This window comes from Rhinocladiella mackenziei (assembly GCF_000835555.1).
Source record: "Rhinocladiella mackenziei CBS 650.93 unplaced genomic scaffold supercont1.3, whole genome shotgun sequence".
In the NCBI taxonomy this organism is placed as follows: domain Eukaryota; kingdom Fungi; phylum Ascomycota; class Eurotiomycetes; order Chaetothyriales; family Herpotrichiellaceae; genus Rhinocladiella; species Rhinocladiella mackenziei.
Genome location: NW_013550602.1, coordinates 2,131,539 through 2,151,515, shown reverse-complemented (window position 1 = coordinate 2,151,515; position 19,977 = coordinate 2,131,539). Strand labels below are relative to the sequence as shown.

The 19,977-nt window shown below is 51.1% G+C and overlaps 5 protein-coding genes and 1 non-coding gene across 6 annotated transcripts; 2 read left to right on the top strand and 4 right to left on the bottom strand.

Annotated features, from left to right (window-relative positions):
• The first annotated feature begins 113 nt into the window (after positions 1–113).
• On the top strand, positions 114–250 carry Z518_04301. Its single transcript has one exon. It is a non-coding gene; the product is annotated as a tRNA-Leu (tRNA).
• Positions 251–3,905: 3,655 nt separating this feature from the next.
• Positions 3,906–5,259, top strand: Z518_04300 (uncharacterized protein; the record flags this gene model as incomplete). The annotated part of the gene is made up of 6 exons (XM_013418007.1): positions 3,906–3,938; positions 4,007–4,211; positions 4,262–4,349; positions 4,399–4,454; positions 4,511–4,610; positions 4,659–5,259. The coding sequence occupies 6 exons, from the start codon at positions 3,906–3,908 to the stop codon at positions 5,257–5,259; spliced, it is 1,083 nt and encodes a 360-aa protein (XP_013273461.1).
• A 2,420-nt stretch (positions 5,260–7,679) lies between these two features.
• Z518_04299 (uncharacterized protein) lies at positions 7,680–9,848 on the bottom strand (the record flags this gene model as incomplete). The annotated part of the gene is made up of 3 exons (XM_013418006.1): positions 7,680–7,781; positions 7,873–9,594; positions 9,657–9,848. 3 exons carry the CDS (start codon positions 9,846–9,848, stop codon positions 7,680–7,682), a joined length of 2,016 nt encoding a protein of 671 aa, XP_013273460.1.
• A 331-nt stretch (positions 9,849–10,179) lies between these two features.
• Positions 10,180–13,842, bottom strand: Z518_04298 (uncharacterized protein; the record flags this gene model as incomplete). Its single annotated transcript, XM_013418005.1, has 1 exon — positions 10,180–13,842. One exon carries the CDS (start codon positions 13,840–13,842, stop codon positions 10,180–10,182), a length of 3,663 nt encoding a protein of 1,220 aa, XP_013273459.1.
• A 984-nt stretch (positions 13,843–14,826) lies between these two features.
• On the bottom strand, positions 14,827–17,009 carry Z518_04297 (acetyl-coenzyme A synthetase; the record flags this gene model as incomplete). The annotated part of the gene is made up of 4 exons (XM_013418004.1): positions 14,827–15,294; positions 15,345–16,818; positions 16,875–16,903; positions 16,968–17,009. The coding sequence occupies 4 exons, from the start codon at positions 17,007–17,009 to the stop codon at positions 14,827–14,829; spliced, it is 2,013 nt and encodes a 670-aa protein (XP_013273458.1).
• Positions 17,010–18,115: 1,106 nt separating this feature from the next.
• Z518_04296 (uncharacterized protein) lies at positions 18,116–19,117 on the bottom strand (the record flags this gene model as incomplete). Its single annotated transcript, XM_013418003.1, has 2 exons — positions 18,116–18,801; positions 18,982–19,117. The coding sequence occupies 2 exons, from the start codon at positions 19,115–19,117 to the stop codon at positions 18,116–18,118; spliced, it is 822 nt and encodes a 273-aa protein (XP_013273457.1).
• Positions 19,118–19,977: the final 860 nt, after the last annotated feature.

Genomic DNA, 19,977 nt, shown 5'->3' with positions numbered 1-19,977 from the left:
GGCCTAGCAGTATATTTTCACCTCAACCTAAAAAATATTAATATATTTAATATGCAGAAATTCTGCAACGATTCTGGCTGGAAATCATCGATCCGAGGATCGGATTTCGGTGTGGAGAGATGGCCGAGTTGGTTATGGCGTCAGGTTAAGGCCTTTCAAAGTCTTAGCACTCAAGAATCCTGTCCTTCTGGACGGATTGACGTTTCCTGATGGGAGCAATCCCGCGTGGGTTCGAATCCCACTCTCTTCAATGCCTTCTTTTTTTTTTTTTTTTTTTCTGTCTTTTGGTGGGTGATATTTTGGCTTTGTGGGCGAGGGGAAGACTAGGGGAAGATACCGAGAGGACTTGGCGGGAGATTTTACATACTACTGCTGCACAGGAACGGACAAGCCGAACATGGGAAAGCGATGGAGGAAAGACAACGGATAAACGGTCGTTTTGCTCAGGATAGGATCATTGTTCCGATGTATGCTGTAAGGATGCATATTGCGCCAAAATTGGGTGCTCAGGCAGCCCAGCCAACATTCAAATTTTAAAAAAAAAACGGTGTAAAGTTGGCAAAAGGCCATTTGACCAGAAGAGACTTTCAGGACCCAAAGCACCCGTCTCATGTCAGATTCGACTGTAGATAGTATCAACAGAAAGGAATGCTCAAAAGCATTTGGCATTAGAAGATTGTGATTAGAGTCTCTCAATTTATGCCCTGACATCTTTTTTGTCAAATTCTACCAAATGCAAAGTTCGGTCGTACTGCAAGCATCTGGCTGGAGCGTTCACAACTCGGTCAGCTTTGAGATGAGCATGATAAATTGTTGTACGTAGATTTTTGGATCGAGAGTGTTCCTCCTTTGCTCCTCGCTCTAATGTCTAGGACTTAGGAAGCCTCCAAAACCCAATTGGTCAAGCGTGAGAAGGCCTGGCCAGGCCGCCACCTGTGTAGCTGTAAAGCCGACCTGAGATGCACTTTCGCCAGATCTGGGGGCTCGCTTCGCAGGTGGAGTCGTGTGCCCAGGGATTTGCTCTGAAGCCTTGAGAGCTCGATAAGGGCCAATTGCGGTGGGAAACGGTGACGCAGTCTTGAGAACGGCACGTCCACAGCTGGCACATAGCCATGTGCTGGGTAGATACTGTTAGTACTATTCAGGCCGCGAGCCAGACTACGTGTTGACATTTTTCTTGGGGATTTCTGCCAAGGACTCTAACTTATGCTAGACTACATTCGTTTACGGAGCATATATAAAGCGGCCACCCTCTTGTACGTAGTCTGGTCTCGCCCCAATCGCACAGCCACTTTCCACTCCCGCCCAATGGCGGAACAGGCCGGTGCAAGGCTGTCCGACCTCGAGATGGCCCGTTTCGGCTTATCATCGGGTTTGGGCATCTCTCGTTTAGCACTTCTAAAGGTCACGCCGCTATATTATACCATGCCCGATCCGTCATCAGAAACTGGGGAGTGCCTAAGGTGGCTTGCATGTGCATAACGCTAGATCGACCCCTTTCCACCTCCCACCGCCACCACCGACGTGTCAACCCGTTCGACAACCCAAGTAGACCTACAAAGTTGGAGTCTCAACGGAGGAGACAGGATGACAAGAAAATGACCAGTCAAAGCAAACAATCTCCTCATCGCCGGAGCTGATCCTCTCTCCTTTAGAAGGCCGAATCAGAGACCACCCTCGCACGAAAATCTATTTAGGCGCTCGCCTCACAAACGAAGTGCAATCGAGCTGCCATCTACGCTCGGGAGCGAGACAGGGCGGAGGCTGTGAATTGGGAACGGGCGGGCCGTTCTGGAAGTATGATTGCGCTTTCTCGAGAGCAAGCAGAATATCCACATCACGGTGTGGTAGCGGCCCTTTGTGGTGATGACCGCTGCCGTTTGGTCCTTGACAAAGGTTGCAAAGGCCCGTTGTCAGCCATGCCATGCAAAGCTCCTATTGACAGACCATTTCACAAATATCGCGAGGCGCTCTCGCCTTATCAGACCGACTTACCATCCTGCAGCCTCGTACTCTATTCCGACCACCTTTCGACGCTGAGGTCGAGGTGGCCTGGCCGAGAGCGTCTCCGTTGATGGGCCCCTATAGGCTTCTCGTTTGATCCATTATTGGCCCAGGGCATGCGCCAGCTCGAGCATTGACGTAGCGCAAAGGTTGTCCTCAGGCTAGCCGTCGCTATTGGATGGGCAAAATGCGAACGTCCGGGGAGACTGATTATATTTGTATGTTCAAATGCCCCGCCTCCAATCCGCATGTTGCCTCGAGAGGGATATGCGACACCTTGTGATTGCCAACTCTTTTCCTTTTTGACATAGTGATGACACGAATGCACCTGCGCAGCAGCCGTCCAGAAATCTTTTTGTGAGTGGGTGGTATCCGTGAAGTCTCCGTACTGCTGTTGAAGTGACGGTCAGTTATCGTCATTTGTCCGTCCAAATCCATGCAGTACTCCAGCTCTTCTTCCCCTTCACTAGCGGTCGACCTTTCGGGGAGTCTTAGTTCCTGTCATTATTTCGAGGGCTTGTGGGACCACGGACCCGGCAATTTTCCATCGCGTACGCAGGGTCTGTGGTATCGTCGGAGCCGAAGCTGGTCACTCCAAGAGTCTAAATTGGAGAAAGAAAAGAGGCCGTTCGCAGCGACAACAGTGTAGAGAACGAAAGGGAGCAATCTGAGCAGAAAGGAAGGAGGTCATTAGGCGGAGGAAAATTGCAGATCGTGGATTTCGAGTGCCTGAACAATACTACTCGAAGTGACCGAGCAATCAGCCCGCAGCGAGTCATCAGTGTCCGGACGAAGTACTTCCTTCGCCTCTCTTATCATCCACCTATCGGTCCTCTACTAACCCTCCTGCACAGTCTCTGTCACCAGGACCTCCTCTTGGGGGACGGATATTTCGACGGCCCAGCTTCAATCTACCCGATGGTTGTGTCTGTTCCAATCCTTGACTCCGTCAACCTAGAATAATCTGCCTCTATTCAGTATTGGCTGAGTATTCGGTTCTGGGTTGGTCCAATTTTACCGCAGAATCCCTTGAGTCGACTAGTTCCATCGCCGCGAGTCAGTGTTGATCAATTTTGTTCCTCTGGTCGCGATGCCAGCATGAAAAAAGCCTGCGCGTCAATATACATTGCGCCAAACCACACCGGTACACTGGCGAGATCAATTCGATCCTTTTCTGACGGGGGCCACGACGCGACGGATGCCATGCGTTGATAAGGCTGACACCGACACAAACACATCAGAATCCCTATACAGACAAACTCTCGACTTAGCTGGACCAGAACAAAACACAGGAAAACTCGACACGGCAGCTGACTGCAAAAAGGTGACGCGATAAGTCCTCAACAAACTTTGTTTTCGAAGTTGCTGAGGTGATTTTGCAGGCAGCTGCCCGAAGAACCAGTCTGCCGGTAGCTTCAGCAGATGGTATAGCTCTCTGATTGTCTCGCACACAAATAAGAATACCCACCCCTCCTCATCAACAAGGCTATTGGCCAGACCATAGATCTCAGAAGTCCCTCTGGGAGGGCAGATCGCAACCACTTGTGTCCATTAAAATCCTTAACCATTCTTCCTCTGCTCCTATCCAGACCTTCAACCTCTCTCCAGATAGTTCAGTGCTCTCCTCTTTAACCGCCTGTTGCAGTCTGGCTCGAGAACAGCAACTCCACTTGGTTCTGTAGAAGCAGCTGCAACAAATCCTGCCGTCCTCAACATTCTTCATGTGTGGCCTCACCTACAGGCTCCAGGCCACCATCCGAGAAAGGCTCAGTCTTGAGAGGTCAGTCGTTCGTGACTCTCAGCTCCCCGGAGGCAAAGTCTGCCTTCGTTGCGAGCAGAACTGACAGGATGTGTACACAGTAGTGGTATTTATGAGCTGAGAATCGTCCAGCAGCCACGAGATGGCCAGTCAATTCCTCCGTCCACAAACAAAGGTTAGTTTTTTTGCTTTCGATTGACCCCCGTTAATTGTAAACGCATGCTGACAACCACCCAAGCAAAGGGCGCAGCCAAATGGCCTCTGGACCCTCCACCCGTAATCGAATTCGTCCTTCACGACAATGACACATCCAGATCCTACCTGCACAGTCCAAACTGGTTCTGCTCCGTGGGCATCGAGCCGCTGAGCTGGGAGCCACCAAATCACGACGCTATAGCTGGCTCTTTGACATCATCGCTCCACAGAGTCAAACTGCAGGACAATAAAGGTACGAGAGCTACGCGGTTTCTAGTGGAGCTGGTTCTAATACGTCGGTAGAGTATGGGTTCTTCGTTTTTGGCAATCTCTACGCAACGTATCCGGGAATCTTCCGCCTCAGATTCACGGCTTTTGAGCTGCGTACCAGGTGACAGGAATCGGCGAATTGCATTGTGCCCGTGCTGACGTAACAGCAGTCCCGACTTCGTCTATGCAGCCAAGCTTACTTCAGTATATTCTCTCCCGTTCGAAGGTGTGTATCAGCCAGGAATAACATCACGGGTATTGAGACTACTAACATGAACGTAGTCCGAATTTCCAAAGTCCCAACGCCACTTCGCGGGTCGACTCTTTTGTCCAGAAAATTGAGTGAAGCAGGAGTTAAACTGAGACTACGAAAGGAGCCGAGGTATGCTTCCTCATCGTTTGACGAGTCCCGTGGCTGACCGTTCCTAAGGAGGCGTAGGAGTCAACAGACGGACTGGTCGGCCGATCAAAGATCACAAGCTGTGATCCCCACGAGTGCCTTGTCTCCACCAAATGGAATAATGCCTCCCTCACTCTCCAACGGCCAGTTCACGATGCCGCCCGGTTTGAATGGCGGGGAAATTCTCTCTCATCGTCTGTCCTACCAAAGAGCTGGTCCTTTAGGCATGACATATCATCCCAGTATAAATATGAGCCCGCCAATAAGTCCACCCTCAGCCTCCATACCCACCACCGACATAACCGCCGTTGACAACAACATGTTCCCAGCCATTCAGTGGCAGAGTGTCCACTATCAACAATGGAGTCTATACCTACAGGGGCCCGACTATCAACATTGTAGTCAATATCAGGACGCGGGTCAATATCAGCAAAACGGTCAGTCCCAACATATAGGCCAATTTCAACAAGGTGGTCAATGTCAACAGGGGAGCCAATACCAAGCACTACAGAGAATTACCCCTGCTACTGCAGAGACGAACATGTGGCCAGAGAATGATCGTGATTTGAGAGCCATAGGCTGGACGAATCCCCAAGAAGACGAAGAAGAATGTGGAGAAAATGGTTCCTGAAGGACTTCATAATTTCGGGCCTGTTGATTTGTTGGGTCTTCGTCTTCTGATGGTTGTGCCTGACGCTTCAGGGTGAAAAGGCCCTGGGTTTTGAGGAGTGGAGCAGGAAGAGAAAAATAGATTATCATTGGTCAGCGCGCCTGCTCTCTCTTCCCTTTTTGGGACCTTGTAGTCATCGGCATCAGCCTCTTCAACCAAGACAGTTCATAGACTTGTAGGAGTAGGCTAGATTCCCCTGTTTTCGATGTTAGTTTGTATCCTGGAACGCTTCAAAACGCCCATACGCAAATGTACTCGAACAGCTGGTGCTATGGACTATTTATTCTCGCAACGACGAAGGTTGGGCACTTGAATGCTATCTTTGACTGACGGAGGAGGAGTGGAAGGAAAGATTCAGCAGCATAGGATAGGAAGAGCATTTTTATATCTTTTCTCAGCAAGTACCACCCGCGTAGTCAAGAATTACGTGGCTCCTGAGACTGAGTGACAAAGAAATGTCCACTCCACCTCGAGGTGAGACTTGGTGAGGCCCATCACTGCCAATAAATTCCCTCTTAGAATTTTCCCCTCCATTGAGCTTTCGATCATCTGGTGCCGGTCTTCTTGAGCATCTTCACTCTCTGGGAGGGCTTTCGTTTCAACCTGAAGGGTGTGCCATTCGGCATCGAGCAAAGATACACAGATCAGCATGATCAGCAAGAGAGATAGGCAGAAGTAGGGGCAGCTGAGGAGATCAGATCATTGCGGCTTGGGAACCAGACAATTTATCGCCAGGTCGAGCCTGGTTCATTTGTCTACATTCTTGGTCGAAGCGGCCCGCGCACAGATATGGCCCAGAACCAGCTCGATCAGGTTGTTTTCAGCAGCACGCATTTCACAGAAAAAGGAATGCCACAGCCAATGCCACTTTTGCAGAGCATGACCTGATGCCTCTGAAACGATCTTATGAGTACACGGCTCCATTGGCTCGGTCAAACCAATGTCGCATTCTCAAGTCTGTGGACTGGATCCCTTGGAACATCGTCCGCGGAAGGACTACATCGGAAACCGCTTCGTGAGAGAGACGTGTTTTGTCTGCTCACTCAAAGTATGGTGCCAGAAAAATGACCCAGACATCACACAATACATTTCCTATTTTTGCCTCAACATGGACATCATGAAAATGGTGACGGGCTCAAGTTCCAGTCCGTTGAGAGCCGCCCGGCCGTTCGGAGAGGATTTCCGTCGAGCCACTTGTCTCCTTTCCGAGAGGCCATTTCTTCTTGTCTGCCATTTTATTTTGGAGCTAGCTGCAAACTGGGTCTGCGGTGAATTTCGATCTGTTTCATCAAGAACAGACTAGACACGATTGTGGCCGACTCGCCGAAAGTAGACGGGTAAGGCTAAAGCAGCTAAGATAGACAGTGACTCAATCTCAACCCAGGATTGGTTAACGTGTCTCTGGAGGTCCTCTTGACTTTTGAGAGGTAGGGGAGAGGGGAGAACCATCAGTTGAACTCGAGTGATGTCTTGTACGGAGACTCTGATGGGGCGAATGTTTCAAGACAGGAAGGAGGAAAGGAGCCTTGTCGACCATTGCCCTCGACTCTTCACTCATTTATCCAGTTCAGTATTACACAACGAGATCTCATTCTGACGGAATTGTTGCAAGTTTCGCTGGAGAAGCACACACATCTCAACCAGAGTTGGGACCTGCGTGCCCGAGTCGTCATGGCGTCCCAACACTCGATTTATCGGCAGCTCCATATCACCCCGCCTGGATCTTCCGCTTCCTCCTCATTGAACGAAACAAAGAGATAAAACAGATGGTCTTCATCAGATTGACAGGGTCTCCCTCGACCGACCGGAACTGTAAAGAGACATCACGACGAATTTGGGGGATAAACACTACGCGGCAAAACTCAAATACCTGCCTCTTGGGTTTTATAGCAGTGGGATAGGCAGCAGCCACCTCTCTTTCGGGTTCCAAATCAAATATTCCATCGACTATCTGGAAAAGAATTTGCAAAAACAATAAGAGACAAGACTCTTTTTCGGGGTGGGGGGAAGGACATCAAAACTCGGACGAGGAAATCATACCTCCTTATTCAGCGATAACCAGTGGTTCGGGGTACTCAACCCCATGTGACCGGACGACCGACAAGGCTCTAGGTGGAAGCTATTGGTCAGGGATTTGGTCATCCATCGAACTCAATGTGAATGTCATGGTTGTAGCACGTGAATGAGGGAGCCGAGGAGTGCGTGAGCGAGCTAACTTCACAAATTTTCTGATTTCAAGATGGCGATGGGGATGAGAGATTAAGAGGGTCGAGAAAGGCGGTTTTCTTGTCTGACTTCAGACAAAACACGCCGTGATAGCAAGTCATCCTAACTTTGAGTGAGCAGGTGAATCATCGACTCGAATTGGCAAATGCCCTAATTCATCGAGCCATCGCCATTAAGCCACGATAGTACTCCACACCCAAGGCCCGAGCGTGACTTAGTCGTACGTCCTCCGTCAGCGGCAGATCGAGGAGCGGTTTCTGTCAACATGCAACATCAGCAAAGTGCTCGTCTCAGCGAACGGGCCCCGGGAGGCTAAATGGGAGGATGAAAACAGTGGACATAACGCACCTTATGACCGATTCCATTCTCATTGTCGAGTTCCAACATTCTTGCAACTGCTCTCCCCATTTCACACAGGGCGACACGTTCTTCCAGCTTCTCTTTATCCTTGTGCAACCCTCCGACATTGGTAAACTTGGAGTTCAACGATGTCAAAGCAGATTGGAGACGCTGAAGAAGTGTCTTTCGCATAGCGACCATCTCGGCATTACTCGAGCGTGCCCGTCCCGTGGAAGAATCCATGAACGCCATCAACGATACAAAATCGGAGTAGATACCCCCGCCAGCCTTCCATTCTGTACCGTCGCCGGCATCGACTTTCTCTTGGATGTTTTCGCCGAACTTGGCCAGCACCGTCTTCAAAGTATCCCAATCCTCGTCGATGACGAGACGGGGGGCCACGCGACGGAGCAGGCAATCATGGGCTTCGGTGAAGGCATTTGCGAGGATGAGATAATTGAATTCCGTAAGTGACGAGTTGGACGATCGAGCGAGAAGGGCTTTGGCTTGGAAGATCCACGAACTAGGGAGTTTGAAAGAAGTCGTCATAGCCGTCCAGAGCTGTGATGAAGCCTGGGTTTGGGTTTCTGACGTCGACTGGTCGCTCTCAGGGGGTGAGGGCAGGGCTGCGGCATGCTTTGCGAGAAGATCTTTGATAAGCCTCATCCGATTCGTCGAGTTTCCTACGTGGAGGATGGCGTAGATGCTTCCAACGATATTGCCGCGGGCCGAGTATTCGAATGCGAGGCACATTGCAAGATCATCTGCCTTGTGCTGGTCGATCACGACACCAGGTACCGCAGCGGCGACGGCGTGGTGCAGACGGAACACCTTCTGGCAATCCCATGCTTGAGACAATGCAGTAAGCGCTTGAGGGAAGACGGGTTTCTCAACGCCAGCCCCTTTGCCTTTGGCGTTGCTCGCAAACAACTCCAGCATCGTCCAAAGAGGATCTTCGTTGCCGTCTGCGCTGATGGGACTGGCTGATTCCTGGTTCGATGTCAACTTCTCCTGGAAATCCTTGACGACCTCGTAGATGTCAGCATTCTTCTGCCGGCCGTACCACAAGCACAGACAGAACGCCTGAATCCAATCGAATTCGAATTTCTCGGAAATGGCAAAAGTCGTAGCTCGGTCTTCGATAGGGGCGTTCGACTTGCCCTGACAAATATTAGTGTTTCCAGCAAGGATCTCATACAAGACACGGATCTCCTCGGTCATTTCAGAAATAACTCCCTGCTCGCGCCACGCGTCAAGTTGGTTCGCCATATCCTCCTGGAACGCATCATCCGCTTGTTCAATCTGCGCCACGAGCATCATGAGGTGGAAATCCTTCTCTTGCATTAGCGCATCACAAGCGGCTTTGACATTCTTCGCGGTGAGTTGCAATATCGCCGCAGTAGCACCACCCGGTCTCTCCCCTGCCTTGATTTGATTTCCATGTCGTCTCCAGACCAACGAAGCCAGGAACTTCGACAGTCGATCTTTGCGAATGCGCCCTTCAAAATCGTGCTTCTGTTGACGGTTCAAGCCGAGAGTGAATTCATCCTCATATTCGTCGAATAAGACATGAGCGAGTTCGTAGAGGTCGAGCTCATCGGTACCCGCTTGTCGTTGAACCAGTTGATCTTTAATCTTCGAGAACGGGACCGCAATGTGTTTGACAAGGGGGGTTTCATCGACCAGCACTACCTGGGCGTTGCCCAAGAGAGACTGGGTATCCGTTGTGTCCTTTGGAAAGGGAGAACGTTAGAAAGATGAAATAATTCCACGATAGAAGTGGATGGACTCACGAAATCAGCCTTGCCCTGAAGCGAAGTCAAGGCCACTCTTCTGCCTCCCTGATTTCCGACAAGCACATCGGTGATCCAACCACCCTCGGGCTCACTACGGATGTTGTTGTCTTTGGACTTGTAAATCAGTGCGTCCCTTGTCGTGAAATGAGGCTTGAAAGAAGCATGCCACAATTTATCGGTCTCGGTCATCTCGGCGTGCACGTGTAAGTCGTCATCATAGGTTTTGGCGCGCTTTGCATAAGGGAACTAGATAGAAAACACCAGATATTTAGCCAATTTGTTTCATTCAATAGATAGCTACCTACAATACTATGGGCTGGTCTGGTTGGATGACCGATATCTGAACCCTGGGACTTCGAACTTTCGTGACAATTTTGGGTTATGTAAAATAATAACCTCGTTCAATTCACACAAGCGTGATTCCTCATCCCAAAAAATAATAATTCCACAGGGTTCCAGACGTTCAGGTCAAGGACAAATTTGGGTAAGGGGAGGAAGAAAGGAAGGGTAGGGGAATGAATCAAACCTCAAATTCCGGCTCGGCCAGTGCTTTCTTTCCCTTTGCTGCCATTCTCTCTTCGTGTTTGCTGAACAAGGAATTCATTATGTCGATACTGGTTCGAAAATCGTTCTTATTGACGGTTTTGGGTTTGATCGGTTCGTACGCACGGTCGAGTAAGACTTTGCTCTGGACATCTCGTAGAGCATCTCGATTCTGCTTGCGTGGGCTGATGGTACGCTGAAGCTGATCCGCCCAGTCGCCATCAAGGGTGATGAGACCTTTGCCGGGGGTGTCCATGCGACTGACTTTTAAGATCGGCCTGTTTGGGCTGTTCATATCAAGAGTGGGCACTGCGGGCGGGGGATATGACCCAGCCATACTGACTTCATTGTCGGATGCCTCGTCTTCAGACTGTCCGGCCAATTCGGGGCTTGGTCCTTTCTCATCGACGGTCTGAGCAGTGGAAGCGTCAACGTCGTAATCCATAGTAGATCGTCGGCTGTAACCGCCGGGGACGATCTTCTGTTTGAAAGCAAAGGTGTCATCTCCGTCATCCTCATAATCATCTTGTTCTTCACTATCAACCTCCATGACCGAGGCGTCCCTGAATTGAGGGCCAAGAGAGTCAGGTGGAACAGAAAGCTGACTCTGGCCGAGTCCGTCGTCATCATCGTCGTAATCCAAACCATAGCGGGTGTAGTGAGGCACTCTGAAAGTCCACACACCAGTTGTCATCTCGTAATTGACAAATTCAGTACCGTGCATCTTCCGAAGTCTGTTGACGTGCTTATCAAAGACTGGTCCACTTGTCGCGGAGGACGGTTGTCCACGGGAACGAGGCCAGGAATTCTCGATGGAGATGGTGGATGGAACATTGAGACCTTTTCCAACCGGTGGCTTGGAGCTTGCATCTGGATAAACCGTCACAGATCGAAGGCGAATCTCGACAATCTTTTCGTACAGGTCATCCAAGGGGAGGGCGGTGAGATCAACGGGACCATTGAAAACAACACGACCACATCCCTTTCGCCCGACCTCGAACCCAACAAATCGTTGCAATTTCTCGCGTGGCATCTTGCTGAGTTCGGCTCGAGACGGTTTCATCCAATAATCTCCGGGTTGAGGGTCGGGTTTGGCCTGCACAGTTGTTTTGCTGGAGACCACATTGTCGGACTCACGGTCCTCGGGGACAACGGCGAGCTCATTGCCTCTAACAGATTCAGTCTCGGGAGTGGCACGTCCATTTAAATCTCTTCCGTGAGTTCCCGAGTCAACTTCGTCGTCATCGGTGTCGGTCCTAACCACAGCCCCTGACTCCCCATTCAATGTGCCGTTGGGGCCTCCGGTGGTATCTTTGTCGAAGCTCACACGTTTCTTGAGCTTGTTTCCTGAGTCCGTAATTTCGCCGTTCGTGATCGCAACCTCGGCGTTGCCATTAACCGGTTTGTCGAGAGCATTCGTTGGGAAAGCTGGTAACGAGGGACGACTGAAAAGATCATTTCTAATGCTTCGATCAATGGTCAGGCGACGCATGTTGCCGCTGGACCACCTAGAGTTGGTGGCAGCAAAAGCATTGGGGCTAAGGATACTCTCGCCATCTCCGTTGAATTGAGACCTCAAGTTGCTGGCAGATGCGCTCTTGCCGAATGAGCGGCCAAAGCTGCTACCATTGAAGCTCCGGCTACCGTACATGCTATTGCTCAATCCGCTTGCCCCAGGTGTGCTCGCTGCACTGTTCGGGGTGCCATAAGTGGAATAGGAGAAGCCGAAACCCGAGCGTCGCGGAGGGGTCATATATCGTGACTGATTGAGTCGTAGGCTTGGGGGTGGCTTCGACTGGCTCTCTTTCATTTTCTGAGTCGCCGACAACGGGGTGAAAAGGGGCTTGGAGTTGTCGGGTGTTGGCATTGGCAGTCCTGTCCAGATGGAGGTCTGGCCATAAGGATTTGGATCATTCAACGACGAATGCTTGAATTCCGGCTGTTGCTGGTTGCCCTGTTGATTGTTTTGTGAATTTCCGAAAAAGCTCCCAAAATTACCGGTCGAACCCCCAAGACCTCCAGGCTGATTGGTGTTGGTGTTGGAAAAGAGAGAAGTTGTTGCTGGCTTGTTTGCGTTGTTGCCGAACGAAAATCCTGAAGGAGCATTGTTGTTGGTGGTGTTGCCGAACAGGCCACTCGATTGCTGGTTGTTAGCTCCAGTATTCCCCCCGAACAGACCACCTCCAGTAGTCCCAGTGTTGGTATTCCCAAATGTGCTTCCTCCGAAAAGGCCCCCTGGCTTTGAAGCGTTGTTGGCATTGTTCCCGAAAAGTGAAGTGCCGGTATTAGTGTTACTAGAACCGAACAATCCCCCCCCCGTGTTGGTATTAGAGGTGTTCGTGTTGCCGAAAAGGCCGCCACCGGTATTGCCGGCGTTGGTGTTGCCAAACAGTCCACCTGAAGACTGATTCTGAGTTGTAGTTGTCCCGAATCCTCCAGATGTATTGCCAAAGAGCGGCTTCTGTTGATTGCTTCCGAAAAGTCCACCCGACTGTTGATTGCCGCCAAAAGCATTGGTGCTCGAAGTATTGGTGTTGCCGAACAAACCAGAGCCTGTGTTGGTATTGGTATTGGCGTTGCCGAACGAGAAGGTCGGAGTGTTAGTATTGCCGCCAAAGGGGTTTGGCTTGTTCTGGCTTGCGTTGTTCCCGAAGAGGCCGCCGCCGGATCCGAAACCGGTATTTCCGCCTCCAAAAGTATTTGTTGCAGTATTGTTGGCTGATCCAAAAAGTCCACCGGAAGAGGCTCCTGAGGACTGTTGACCAAATAAGCCACTTCCGGCTGGCTTATTCCCGAAAAGTCCGCCACTGCCAAATCCAGTCGTCGAAGAATTTGTGCCGAATCCTGTCGAGGATGTGGTTGCGGAACCGAAGGGATTGTTGCTCGTGGTATTGCTACCAAAGGCCGGAGTACTACTTGAGCCGAAGCCTCCAAATGTACTCGACCCAAATCCGCCTGCCTGACCTGTGGCATTACCATAACGACGACCGGCATTGTAGTCCGCTAAGCGTAATTCTTCGAAGGAATATTTCTGATAAGGCGCCATGAAGTTGATGCTCTGATAATTGCTATTCTGACCTGCATTGTCCTTCTCCAAGGTCGGCGCGTACGGGGTTGAAGCAGTGCCTTCCGAAGGAGGGACCGGTTGATTGCTCAATGCAGTTCCGGATCCCGCAGCGCCAAAGGCATTTTGCGTGCCGAAAGTGCCAGTAGTTCCTGCGCCACCTTGACCGAAAAGTGGTGTGGAGCTGGTGTTGGAACCAAAGGCAGGTTTGTTGGCATTGCCGAAAGTGAAGGCGGAATTGGTGTTGGTATTGCTGCCAAAAGTGCTTGTGTTGTTGCCAAACCCTCCTGTTGAACTGCCAAATCCGGCTGTGTTGTTTGTGGAGCCGCCAAACAGACCTCCTCCTGTATTTGTAGTACTTGAGCCGAAAGGATTCGAGGCGGGCTTATTGCCAAAGAGGGAGCCGGAGGAGTTGTTGTTGTTGTTGTTGTTGTTGTTGCTACCGAAGCCTGTGAGTTTCGAGGTTAGTTCATCCGTCTCCGCAATGCGTTCTGGAGGGGGTGACGAAGCAATGTGCGCGGAAGGGGGAGTCGGCTGCAGTTGACAACGAGGGAGGAGGGCCTTGTTGAACAACATGGTGATGGGATAGCGGGGAGTGTTGCTTAGAAGGCGAGAAAGTGCAAGAAAGAGTGAAAAAGACGTTGTCGCAGACACAGTGATAGTCGTCGAGGCCGTGCGTGAGTGAAATTGAGCCGATGTGAATGAGACTGGGGCGCACCTGTGTTGGAACCAAATGTGCTGCTCCCGAATGGATTGGAGGCAGCTGTACTGGAACCAAAGCCAGTGTTACTGGTGTTTGACCCGAAGCCTGAGCCAAGACGATATATCAGAGTCTGGACGGTAGAGTAGAAGAGATGTATCACTTACCGGTGTTGGTGTTGCTTCCGAATCCGCCAAAGCCGGTGCTCTGATTATTGCTGTTGGAACCGAAGGAAAACCCTCCGCCACTGCCAAACGACATATTGACGGGTAAGGATGCGCGTCGTTGCGCAATTGTTGAATATAAATCAGAACGAGGCGAAGAAATAGAAGAAAGTGATGGCCTAGGAAATTCGTGACGCGCCAGGAGCAGTTGAGTCGATCTATGATGAGGATCGCAGGCAACAGCTCACTGTGGGCTCTTCGTTGATTCGGACCTGCAAGAGTCGACGCCAGGGTGCGACGGAACTGAATGATGGCGACTTTGGGTGAGCTGCAACGCGCCTCAGTTAATGAAGGGAGTTGAGTAGTTGATGGCAACTTGCGCTGGGAGGGTCTTTTTGAGTTAGCGTTTGCCAAGGCAGAAATTCGGCTGTGGATTCCAGCGAATGATAAATCAGGCAACCGTGCAGACAACATCGCCACCAAACTTGCACCCGCCTTCTACGGTCTCTTGAACTGGAAGCGATTTCAGTCCAGGCAGACATGCTCGAATCATTTCCGCAGGGATCACATGGGGTAAGATATACTAAAATTTTAACAGCTATGAAATGGTATATGCTCCATCCAGGGACAAAAGGCTGAATTTGGCCAAATCTGAGGGTATATCGACACACCATTTAATCCACCGGGGCCTCTAAATCACTTCTTCTTTGATGTCTTGACCGTCTCGATGATCCTGACTACCACGCTTGGATCACTCAGAGTGGTTGTATCTCCGAGGCTGTCTTCCTCTCCACTCAAAATCTTTCTCAAAATTCTCCTCATGATCTTGCCAGATCGAGTCTTGGGCAGATCGTCAACGATGAAAATCGCCTTAGGTGCGGCGAAGGGACCGATCGACTTGCGGACTTGGAGAATCAGATCTTTGCGTGTGCCTTCACCTTGGTCGATTCCATCCTTGAGTGACACAAAGGCGTTGACAGCCTGGCCAGTGAGTTCGTCGTTGATACCGACGACGGCTGCTTCGGCAACGCCGTCATGTTCGATCAGAGCTGCTTCAATTTCGGCGGTTGACAGACGATGACCAGACACGTTGACAACATCATCGACACGACCACGGATCCAGTAATACCCATCATGGTCACGACCGGCACCGTCACCGGTGAACTATCCGTCACGTCAGTCCCGTCCTCCATAGAATCCACGACCGAACTTACGTAGTAGCCCTTGTACACGTTCAGGTACGTGTCCATATATCTCCTGTGTGCACCCCAAACAGTCCGAGCCATGCTAGGCCATGGCTGCTTGAATGCCAAAACACCTTCAACATCGTTGCCTTCGATTTCTTCACCGGAAACCGGGTCGATGATCGCAGGTTCGATACCGAAGAAAGGTAAGGACGCACTCCCAGGTTTGGTTGGCGTGACACCCGCCAGCGGTGTAATCACATGGGATCCAGTCTCTGTTTGCCAGTATGTGTCAACAATATGTGCCTCCTCTTTGCCAACGGATTCGAAATACCACTTCCAAACTTCGGCGGCGATGGGCTCACCGACAGAACCCAAAACTCGCAATTTGCTCAATTTGTGGTGGATGTGTTCGTCGCCGGCTCTCTTCAACAGACGCAATGCAGTGGGTGCGACATAAAATTGGGTCACGCTGTGCTTGTCGATGACATCCCAATAACGGGAGAAGTTTGGGTATGCAGGGGTACCTTCGAAGACCACGGTTGCAACACCGAGTAGAAGAGGAGCATAAACGACATAAGTGTGACCCGTGATCCAGCCCACATCGCCACCGCAGAAGAACACGTCGTCATCGTGGATGTCGAAAACATATTTGCCAGTCGCCGCAGCCCCCAACAAGTATCCTGCTGTCGAGTGCATGACGCCCTTTGGTTTGCCCGTAGAACCCGAGGTGTATAGCAGGAAAAGGGGGTCCTCGGAGGCCATGCTCTCTGGTGCAATGTAGCAGGGATACTTTTCGACCTCCTCATGCCACCACCAGTCTCGGCCTTTGGTCCAGGGGACATCGGCACCTGTTCGCTTGTAAACTAAACAGTGGGTAACGTTGGGGCACTTCTTCAGCGCCTCATCAACGATCTTTTTAGTTCCAATGAGCTTGCCACCACGTTTGCCCTCGTCGGTGGTAATAATGACCTTGGAGTTGGCGTCGAGGATGCGGTCGGCCAAGGAACCTGCAGAGAAGCCGGCGAACACGACCGAGTGCACGGCACCGATACGAGTGACAGCGAGGAAGGAAATGACCGCCTCGGGAATCATAGGCAAGTAGAGTGCCACTGTGTCGCCCCTCTTCACGCCCATCTGCTTCAAAGTGTACGCAACGCGGGAAACTTCGCGCAGGAGCTCTCCATACGTGAGAACGCGACCCTCACCCGGTTCATCTGCCTCGTAAATGATAGCTGGCTTGTCCGGGTTCTTCACAGCATGGCGGTCGACGCAATTGTAGCAGGCATTCAGACGTCCCTCCAAGAACCAGGCACTGTCGCCGTTCTTGAGAGAGCCGCTGTGCACCGTTTGGAAATCTTGCTGCCAGGATAGAAGTTCCCGGGCCAATTTGCCCCAGAACTTATCTGGCTGTTCAATTGATTCCTTGTACATGACATAGTACTCGTCGAGGTCTTTCAAGTTGGTTTTGCCAGAGCCTTTCTTGAAGAAGGGCTGGGGAACACTGCCGTGAGGTCAATACCATTGGCTCAGGAGGAAATTCAGAGATTAAGGGCATACTGAAAAGTGTCGACCTCGTGGGCTTCAGCCTGTATCCTGATCAGCTAAGAGGGAAAAAAATAGGCAACTACGGTCCTCGGTGAGTGTGCGTACCACGACGGGCCTTTTGGGGGGTTTGACGTCGCCCTCAGACATGTTTGTGGGCGGAGCAAAATCTATGGCAAGCGGTAAAAACAAGCAAGCTGAGGGAGCGATCGGAGCTGTTAATCGGCGAGGGAGCTGTGTTTATATCCGTCGCGCACGGAGGGGCGCTAGATTTTGCAGGAAAGAGGTACCAGGATCAAAGGGGGGTTGGTCAGGAGGTCTAATATAGAGAGGAATGGATACGACACAAGCGGAACAGGGGACGTCAGGGCTGGTAGTACGGAGTAAAGGTAAGGGGAAGTACAGAACCCCCGGCGGAGACCTCGTTTTTGGATGGAGTTGACCGGCAAACTCGAAGGAGGCGTGAAGAGGGATCGGATTTTCGTCAGACAAGAACATGGACCAGCAGTCCAAATCTGGTTGTGCCCGGTGGGCGCTGCGGGGAAAGCTGGGAGCTCCGTTGCTTTCTGCTTCAACCAACCAATAATTGCCCCTCCATTGGTCCTTTTATCCGTGGCCTCAAAACGCCAAACAGGCCCGCCATCATCACAACTTTGGCATTACAATTTCTACCACGATCACGATTCATCATCTCCTTTTCTCGTTGTGGGCGGGGTTGCATTAGATCCTAGCGGTCAGAGCCATTGATTTAAGAAATCCTCATCTCTCCAACACCACCTCAAGCCTGCAGACAAGAAAATACCCCATATTTCATCAGGACCGAGTCGGCCTGACTTCCCAAAGTCTCCTGCAGAAGATCTCGGCCCACGCCAGGCTTGCACCATCGGTCCCCTGGACGCTTTGTAAACTGCTGACCCCTGGAAGAGCAGGCAACGGCAACGTAATTCCATCCATCAGCCTCCGAAACTTACCTACGCCATAGAGGCACCGACTCTAGATACCGAACGAATCCCTCCACCCGTCCCCGAAAAGGCTCGACACTTGGCAACAACCTCTCTGCCCAGTGATCCGGTGTCATGCCCACGGCGGGATCTAGACGCCGAGATCACAAAACACGTGCGCCTCCAGGTTGTGGTGTGACGCATTCCAAAGTTTCCACTGAGATATCCAACTTTCACGGAGAAACAAAGTCACAAAGTTACTGGAACAATAAGACGGGCACATGGACTGGGATGCCAGTGACATTTCCCGACCTTCTATACACTTCCTTTCCACCAGGACGCTATACCCAGTATGAATACCACAATCGCACCGTCCCCGATAAATTCCTTGCCCATCTGTATCCACACTCCAGTCCCGCTTTTGCCCGAATGGCCTTTGGTCGCCACCATGGTGCTCTGAACCAGCAATTCACCAGTCGCGAAGACTAAAAATGGATTCTGGAAGGTCGCTGGCGCCGGCGGATTCTCGCCAAAAATTTCGGTTGCTTTGTTGATGCTGAAGACCAGATACAGCCCTACCATGATCGCGAAAATGACATGCAGCACTTTCCACAGTCGCGTCGCCTGCACTTCCGCCTGCGTGGGTGGCGTCTTTTGTCCACCCATCATCATATTGGTCAAGAAAGGTGGGAGACCCGTTGCTTTTGAGACGTTCTCCGGTGATAACCCCGACCCGGCATACATCCCACCAGGAGCATTTGGATCGGTGGACCCATCTATCCCGCCCATCATGGCTTGTAACATCTTCATCATAGGATCTTCTTGTTGTGCTTGATCCTGCCCGTCCTGTGGCATTGGCTGTCTCAAGAGTGCTCGTAAGTATTCCTCTTGCGCCTTCAACTGTTCCGGCGTCGCAGAAGAGTCTGGCGTCCCGCCGGGAGTAGGTATGTGTGATGGCGTAGGCGAGCGAAGTGGTGTTGGGGGAGAAGACTCATTTCGCACTGTAGAAAGAAAAGTCAGTCACACGAATAGATGAGTCCAAGCGAACTCCCATTTTCCACAACTTTCAGATCCTACAGATTAGATGTATATGCCCTCGCAAGTCAATAAGACAACGCTTGCTTGGCCAATATTACACCCACAGCCTTATTAAATGATATGAAAACCGGAATAGGACCTACTAGTCTCCGGCGTCCTCCCACTAAGCCGTGTAATCTTGTCCAGTCTCTCCGTCGCCGACCCTGTGATCTTCGCTTCGCGCTTCTGCCGCCGGATTCGCGCTTGACGCTGCGCGGGCGTTTCTTCAGCGTCGGCCATCGTGAGTGTTGCTGAAGTCTGGAATCGAGTAAATCAGAAGTGATGTTGGCGGTGCTTTGCGCTCTCCGTACCCCAACGGTTGTGATGAATGGCGCGCGAGACTTGAGACGTGGCCAGGCCAAAGCAAAAATGCTAAAAGAGTAGTCGAGAGAGAGTGATTTGTAGGCTCTACAGTCGCTCTAAGGAAAGACGAGAGAAGATAAGGTTTGAGAAGGATGTTGAGCCGAAATGTTACTTTTCAAACATGAAAAATCAGTCTGTCCAACTGAGGTCCTCTTCACATATAGTGGTCTGCTCTGCCCGAGTGACGTATGGTTCCGCAGCTCGTTTCGGGTGAGGTGACCCAGAGAAAGCATGCTGCGAAAACATGGCGAAATCGCAAATAAACTAGATTCCGTTTATGTACAAATGTTGGAACTGCATTCCTTTGACATTTTAGCTTATTCAATATCCTCTTCCGCAAGTGGGGAATTCTGGCGTCTTTTGTTCTTCCATCCATCTTCAACTTCGCAAACATGCTGTCGACCCTCATCGTAAGGGGCAACTCCCCGACACGAGAAAGCCTTGGTTTCCAATCATGATACATGCCTCTCACATACCGTATGCGCCACATCTCGACCGTCAAGCCCGCCTTCTAGCCCCAAGTCCGATAACATCATCTAGGCCCCGTACATCGACCTCTCCCAGCCTAGTTGTCGATAGGATCTAGCGTCTGCACTGAAAGGCAAGATGATCGACACCTCTATTACCACCATTTGGTATTTGGCATCGAGGACTTTGGCAATGAGAAATGTGACGAGGAGATCAAGATATACACTGTCTCAGTCGTCGCCTCCGCGTTTGTAGTCCAGGAATTGGTC